This window comes from Arachis ipaensis, chromosome B04 (genome assembly GCF_000816755.2).
Source record: "Arachis ipaensis cultivar K30076 chromosome B04, Araip1.1, whole genome shotgun sequence".
Lineage (NCBI taxonomy): Eukaryota > Viridiplantae > Streptophyta > Magnoliopsida > Fabales > Fabaceae > Arachis > Arachis ipaensis.
Window position 1 is genome coordinate 33361104 of NC_029788.2, and position 7946 is coordinate 33369049.

At 43.2% G+C, this 7946-nt stretch overlaps 1 protein-coding gene across 1 annotated transcript; it reads right to left on the reverse strand.

Annotated features, from left to right (window-relative positions):
- On the reverse strand, positions 698-1195 carry LOC107636357. Its single transcript, XM_016339875.1, has one exon. It carries the CDS (start codon positions 1193-1195, stop codon positions 698-700), a length of 498 nt encoding a protein of 165 aa, XP_016195361.1.

A 7946-nucleotide genomic window follows, 5' to 3' on the forward strand; every position in this document is an offset into this window, starting at 1 on the left:
GATCTTCTGTGCTGGTTGGTGTTACCGTGTCCGATCTGGTGGAGTTGGAGATGCAGCTGACCCTTTGTCACCGGAGGGTGGTGGTACCTGCAAGAGACTCCGATGCTTAAGTTAGCACGTGCTTTAGGCATGTTTTAAGTAGAATCAGAGTATGAGTTATACCTGGGTTCTCTAGTGTATTTATAGTGGCGTGGGATGACCTTTCTAGATATAAGTTAGTTATCTTATCTTATCTTTGAGCGAAGTCATCTTATCCTTTAGACCAACCACCTTTGGAGTGGGTTGTGTCCCTCTGCTTGGGCCTACTTGGGCCTTTATAGCGATTTGTCCGAGTTCTTTAAGGAGAGGTTGGTGGCGATCCAACCTTAGGAGGTCGGATGTTCCTATCTGAAGTCAGCCCGGATCGCATAGCTTGACCCGGGGTATGAACAGGTAGCTATTTTGTTATCATGTTATTGCTATGAGTAGTGTATGACGTTGCTATATATACGTGTTACCGAAAATATGAGGCCGTTGAACTAGGTGCATGAAAGTAAACAATAGTGAAATTTAAACCGAGTTAAATAAAGTCATTAAAAACAAATGAAGTGAACAACAAATAACTACATTAAATTGATCATGTAAAGTACAACATCAAGAAACAAACCAACTAACATAAGGAAAATAACATAACATAAACACAATGGTACTGGAGGGTCTACGCATTGCTCCCTTCATGAGGACCAGATTCACCCGCGTGATGGGGACACTGTCTCCTAGTATGACCTAAAACCCTACTCATACCACATCTCTTCGGCCTGTCCGGTTCGGGCTCATCCATACTGTTTCTTATCCGTGTAGTCCTAGGACGACCCACTATCGCTCGCATCATGCCGGGGTCTGGGATAACCTGAGGACCCTCATACAAGGGAAGAAAATCATCTGCTATCGAAGGAGAGAAACCCATGTTATAAACATTGAAGATAGATGTCAAGCGATACACGTCATCCACATAAGTCCTCCAATCCAGTTTGCAATACGAACAAGCTGCAAGCACATGACGACATAGGTAATGGAGGGCCTGAAAATAGTCACAGTCACATGTCTGAGCTGAAAGCAATAACCTGCAGGCACTCAGAGCAATTCTTCCTCCCATTGGAGCAATCTCGTCCACGACAAACTCTGTGTTTCCTCTATCGTATAGCTCACCTTGCATGTTTTTGGATGCCTATTGGTTCTTCTCAATTGTCTTCATAAGTGTCTGGCAAAATTCCTGCCTTGCCCCGAGTTGTGACTCCGCTTCCTTTCCTTTCCTGATAAAGAGCTCGGCCAGTCGCCCATATGTTGACTTCACAAGTGACCCCACCAGTAGGTTCCATGTACCCTTAAGTGTAATTTACTTAGATGTGATTAAAAAATAATTGAATATTATATATAGTAAAAAATTAATATTATTGAAGGATAAAATTAAAATTTATTTCTATGTACCATTTTTGTCCCCAACATTTTCGTTCTATTTAAGTCCCTAACTATTCCGAGAGTTACCTGAAACTGGGACATCGATCTCGGACGAGACCTTCTGAACTGACTGAAGCGACCGTATCCGACTTGTTAAAATGCTGCTGATCTTTGCTCACCGAAGGGGGGTGGTACCTGCAAGAGACTCCGATGCTTAAGTCAGTACGGGCTTTAGGTAGATTTTTTGTAGAATTGGTGTATGAGTTATACTTGGGTGCTCCAGTGTATTTATAGTAGTTGCTAGGCAGCCTCCCTTGAGATAAGTTTGTTATCTTATCTTATCTTTTGTGGGTGAGGCCATATCTTTTGCCCACCGCCTTTCAGTAGGCGGTGTTTCTTTGTTTTGGGCCCCCTTGGGCCTCTGTGGTGATCTTCTGAGTTCTCTCTGAAGAGGTCGGTAATGGGGGGAACCTTCCATGAGGTCGGTCCCTCTATCCTCAGCCAACCCGACCTTTATAGTTCGGACCAGTGTATGAACAGTGCCCCTGCTTGAGCTTCGACCTTTCCATAAGGTTGTGCTTTCTGAGCTTCGACCTCTTTGGGAAAGTCGTGTTCAAGCATCTTCTCGCTGCCCGTACCCGAGGTGTCGTTTTGTTCCATTTAGTTGCTCCTTGCATCTTTAAATGCTGTTTCAAGACGCGAAGCATTTTTTGCTTTCGCTCTTTAATTGCCACGTCATTTTCGAGAGCGTTAGTTCCTTGGGATCAAGCAAGCGCTCTTAAAGCCTATTGATTGGGCTTTTATTCCTTTATGCCATTTCTTTTCCCTCTTTGCAATTTGAAATCGAAAAGGGGTTTTACTTTGTTTTCAGTTTCTTGCTTTCATCTATTTCGTTTTCATTCTTCTGGAGAGAAGGCCTCTTTCTCTGGTTTTTGCTTCTTTGATTTGCCCCAAGCTTTCTTCTTTCTTTGAAGTTTTAAAGCGTTTGTTGGTGTGGACCGTTCGTTCTTTTGCCGTGCATCTGTCGTTGCTTTTTTCTCCTTGCAGGTTGGCGCTCTGCTTCACACCCTTTCGCATTTTACGTGTTTTAATTGTAGTTTCTTCTTTGTGCTTTACTGCTGCATGCTTTTCTTTTTGCACAAATTTTTTATCTTGCTGAGCTTTTTGAAAAGGTTGAAGCTTTCTGGTTTTGAACTTTTTGGGTTTTTGTTTGCTGGAAGGGTTAGGGTTTTGATTTTCATTGTTTTTCCTTGTGTTTCTTCCTTTCTGTATCTACATTGCCTCCAAAGGGTGCCCGTGGGGTTTAATGGTGATCTTCGAGCCTTGGGGCGCCCTTTTCGTTGTTGTGTTTTGTTGGTTGCTGGTTGTTTTTTGCATTTTGATTCTGTCTGAGTTACTTGGTAGTGACCCTTCTTCCGTTTTCTTGCTGTAGGTATAGTTTTCTATGCCTTCACGTAGGAATATCGTTGAGATGTCTACAAAGGTCCCCCCTAGTATGGCTGACTAGTTAGATTCTATTATGTTAATATGTGTCACCGTGGCCGACCCGGAGTATTGTGAGAAACTTAGGAGATTTCATAGGATCTGTAGTAGTAGGGATGATGAAAAGAACTATGAGCTGGTGTCGCCCGATCCCGAGGAGAGAGTTAGTTTCCCTCCCTTAAGTTGGGTAGAGCGTCCTTTCTTTTATGCTTATGACTGCTTCTTTAGCCAATTAGGTATTACCTTTCCTTTTATCGCGTTTGAGACTGATATTCTGTGGAACTGTAACGTGGCCCCTTCTCAGCTTCACCTAAACTCTTGGGCTTTTATGAAGATTTTCCAGCTGTTATGTCAAGAGTTAGGTGTACGACCTACCCTTTCTCTTTTCCTTTATCTGTTTGTGATGACCAAGTCGGGGGCGGCCAAGAAGAAGGCTTCTTGGATCTCTTTCCGGGATGCTCAGGGAAAGAAAGTCTTTTCTATGTTTGATGACTATTTCTGAGATTTTAGAAACTTTTATTTCAAAGTTCGGGCTGTTGAGGGTGTTCATCCCTTTTTTCTGGACGAGAACAATGAGCCGACCTTTCCCCTTTGGTGGCAGAAAGATACTGTAGTCCTTAAGTATTCGTTGGAGATTCTAGATGAGGTAGAGAGGGCCTTTGTAGGTGTTTTGGAGGAGCATTGGGAAGAGCCTCCTCATCTGGACACGAAGAAGTTTTTAGGAGATCCTGCTCTCCTTCGTTCCAAATTAGGTAGCACCCGACTTCTTTATAAGGCAGTCTTTTTTGTTTATTTGTGTGAATTTTTTGTATTCATTCGTTGCGTAACTGTTTTCATGGTTTCCTTTTCTCTTTTTCAGAGATGGTTTCCAGTTCTGATTCCATGAGGTTTCTTAGGAAGACTAAGAAGACGGTGACAGCCCAAAACATTCAGAAGAAGGCCTCGGGGGAGGGTTTTTCTCAGGTCCCGCCGAAGAAGCCGGAATCTGACCCTCATGGTCAGAGGAAGGTCATCCCGACCCCGAGACTTCGAGTAGCGTCTATAGACCCACTCTTGACGACTTCTGGTACTGCCTCCTCTCCGACTTCTTCTGGACCTCCTCCCAAGAAGCCGAGGACCTCTGGGACTTATGATTTGAATGATAAAGATTTTGATGGCGTGACTTTCACTTTAGAGCTTATCGCTCCTTATGGCAAGGTTCCGACTGATGATGTGTCTTTTCTCCATCACCTCGACTTCAGAGCCAACAACAGCATCCGGATAGCAAATTTTAGTGCTGCTTTGTCTCAGGATCTTCGGAAGTCCCCTATCCATGCTACCAGTGCTTTTCTTGAGAAGGCCAAGGCCGAGTATGATAGGGTGGAGGGGTTGAGACTTGAGCTGGAGGCAAAGAATGTTGGGCTGGAGCTTGATCTAGAGAAGGAGAAGGCTCGAGCTACTGCCGCGGAAGCTGTTGCTAACCTTGTTGATGATATGGCCAAGAAGGCCAAGGAGAGCTATACTCGGACCTATGGCGACCTGTTGGAGACTAAGGAGAGGCTTCAGTATGCTTATGATGACTATGCCGAGCTCCAGGTCCATGTAGTGAATGGTATGACTGCTTTATATGAGAATCTGAAGGCCCAAGTCCGAGTCATTGCTTCTGGCGCCGACCTCAGCCTGTTTAGCATGGATAATATTGTGGAGGATGGCAAGATTGTGCCTGCCCCTGATGATGATGAGGCTCCTCCTTCTGTGTCAACGGTTAAGGCTTCTATAGCCCCTCCTGCCGAGTCGTCTGCAGCTCCTTCTGCCGAGGTGCCCCATCCTGAGCCTGAACCCGAAGTGGAGATCCTGAATGGCCCAGATGGTGTTGCTGGGGCTGTTCCGATCTCAGTCATCCCTCCTCCCCTAAGGATGCAGCGATCGGGGCGAAGCCGGACCCTTTATAATTCTCTCCTTTATATCTCTTTTTATTATGTATTGACGTGGTCCGACCTGTAGACCTTTGAGCTTCGATTTTGTAATAATGTTTGGGCAGTTTCCTAACACTCTATAGTTTCTTCTTGGCAACTTTTTACTTTAATCAAAACACTTTTTTACTCTTGGGTTTCCGTGGGGTAGCCCTTGAGTCTTTAATGTTTCAAAAAATCTTTTTGTGTCTTGATCGTGGGTATTCGGTTTTGGCAAAGTACCTCTGTCTTTAGGTTGTTTTTTTTCTTCTACCTTTGTACGGTCCTGTGTTTGGTGATGGCATCCCTTCGTGGGTTCTCATGCCTTTCGGATTTAGATGTTTGGAGTTCTCTGGTCTGACATCTTCTGAGGTAGTCTTCGCTCCATGAACTTCTACCTTTGCCTTTTGGACCACGCCTTGTTTTAGTTGTGTTGACAACCTTCTGCTTTGGCGACGTCATCCTCACGGCTTGTTGTCCGAGCTTTTTAGTCAATTTTCAATAACTTTTTAGGTAGTGTTCTCATGTAGAACCTTTTCTTTTTAGTTTATTTGGACGAATTTTTAGCCCTGTCTCGAGGTCGCGCTTTTGCTTTTTAAGTAGCGTCCCTTTTCAGGACTTGTACCCTTTAGCTAAGCACTTCGGGCCTAGGTTTTTCAACCTTTTTGGCCTTTGTATGGTGTTGTTCCCTTTGTAGTGATCCTTTTATTGGTCCGACTTCTCTGTCGGGTCTTCTTAAGTTATTTTTAGTAATCCCATTTTAGTCTGACCTCGTCAGGCCGCTTTATATAGGTTACTTCTTATAACTTCTTGCATTAAGTCGGGCTTTATCACTACACCTTGCTGACCTTTCCTGGTCGGTCGATGAATTTTGCGTTTATTTTGAGCGTAGATTAATGCGTCTTGGCAGGAAACTTTTAGGGAATCTTAAAGTTTTATTCAAGTAATAGAATGTAAGGACAAAATATAAATAAGAGTATGTACATATGAGGGCTTACCCTACTAGTTGGGCAGCTGTAGTACCTTTTAGGGGGGAAGAGTGCTCCCTGGCCTGAGACCTTTTTCTAGCTGTAGTACCTTCTTAGGTTATAGGCATGCCATGACCTCGGGAGCTCTTGCCCTTGGAGGTCGGCCAGCTTATAGTAACTTTTTCCTAGTACTTCTGTGACTCGGTATGGCTGATGAGCGGATAATTTATACGCTTTTTGGCATTGTTTTTAGTATGTTTTTAGTAGGATCTAGTTACTTTTAGGGATGTTTTCATTAGTTTTTATGTTAAATTCACATTTCTGGACTTTACTATGAGTTTGTGTGTTTTTCTGTGATTTCAGATATTTTCTGGCTGAAATTGAGGGACTTGAGCAAAAATCAAATTCAGAGGTTGAAGAAGGACTGCTGATGCTGTTGGATTCTGACCTCCCTGCACTCAAAGTGGATTTTCTGGAGCTAAGGAACTCAAAATGGCGCACTTCCAATTGCATTGGAAAGTAGACATTCAGGGCTTTCCAGCAATGTATAATAGTCCATACTTTGGCCAAGAATAGACGATGTAAATTGGCGTTCAACGCCAGCTTTCTACCCAAATCTGGCGTCCAACGCCAGAAAAGGAGCCAAAGCGAGAGTTGAACGCCCAAACTGGCACAAAAGCTGGCGTTCAACTCCAAGAAAGACCTCTACACGTGCAACACTCAAGCTTAGCCCAAACACACACCAAGTGGGCCCAGGAAGTGGATTTATGCATCAATTACTTACTCATGTAAACCCTAGTAGCTAGTTTATTATAAATAGGACCCTTTACTATTGTATTAGTCATCCTGGATTGTATTCTGATCCTGTGATCACGTTTTAGGGGGCTGGCCATCTCGGCCATGCCTGGACCTTTCACTTATGTATTTTCAACGGTAGAGTTTCTACACTCCATAGATTAAGGTGTGGAGCTCTGCTGTTCCTCAAAGATTAATGCAAAGTACTTCTGTTTTCTATTCAATTCATCTTATTTCGCTTCTAAGATACCCATTCGCACCCAAGAACGTGATGAAGGTGATGATTATGTGTGACGCTCATCATCCTTTTCCCTTATGAACACGTGCCTGACAAACACTTCTGTTCTACATGAAATAAGCTAGAATGAATATCTCTTAGATCTCTTAATCAGAATCTTCGTGGCGTAAGCTAGAATGATGGCGGCATTCAAGAGAATTCGGAAAGTCTAAACCTTGTCTGTGGTATTCCGAGTAGGATTCAATGATTGAATGACTGTGACGAGCTTCAAACTCGCGAGGTGCTGGGCGTTAGTGACAGACGCAAAAGGAGGGTGAATCCTATTCCAGCATGATCGAGAATCGACAGATGAATGGCCGTGCTGTGACAGAGCATGTGAGCATATCTTTCACTAAGAGGAGGGGATGTAGCCACTAACAACGGTGATGCCCTTGCATAAAGCCAGCCATGGAAAGGAGTAAGATTGATTGGATGAAGATAGCAGGAAAGCAGAGGTTCAGAGGAACGAAAGCACCCCCATTCGCTTATCTAAAATTCCTACCAATGAATTACATAAGTATCTCTATCCCTATTTTATTATATCATATTCGAAAACTCCATTATCACTTTATATCTACCTGACTGAGATTTACAAGGTGACCATAGCTTGCTTCATACCAACAATCTCCGTGGGATTCGACCCTTACTCACGTAAGGTATTACTTGGACGACCTAGTGCACTTGCTGGTTAGTTGTATCGAAGTTGTGAACCATGGTATTGGCACCATGTTCTTGGCGCCATTGCCAGGGAAAGAAAGAGCCATGAATTTTACATAATTAAAGTGTAATCACGATTACGCATACCAAGTTGCTCACGTTGCCAGGGATTGTTCGAGCCTGGACATCACAATTTCGTGCACCAAGTTTTTGGCGCCGTTGCCGGGGATTGTTCGAGTTTGGACAACTGACGGTTCGTCTTGTTGCTCAGATTAGGTAATTTTCTCTTTTTTTTTGTTTTCTTTTCAAAAATTTTTCAAAAATATTTCAAAAATTTTTCTTCTGTTTTCGAAAAAAAAAATGTTTTCAAAAAAATATATTTTTATTCAAAATTTTTAA

Coding starts and splice junctions, on each gene's coding strand:
- LOC107636357 (XM_016339875.1), bottom strand. CDS start 1,195: ATGCAAGGTGAGCTATACGATAGAGGAAACACAGAGTTTGTCGTGGAC.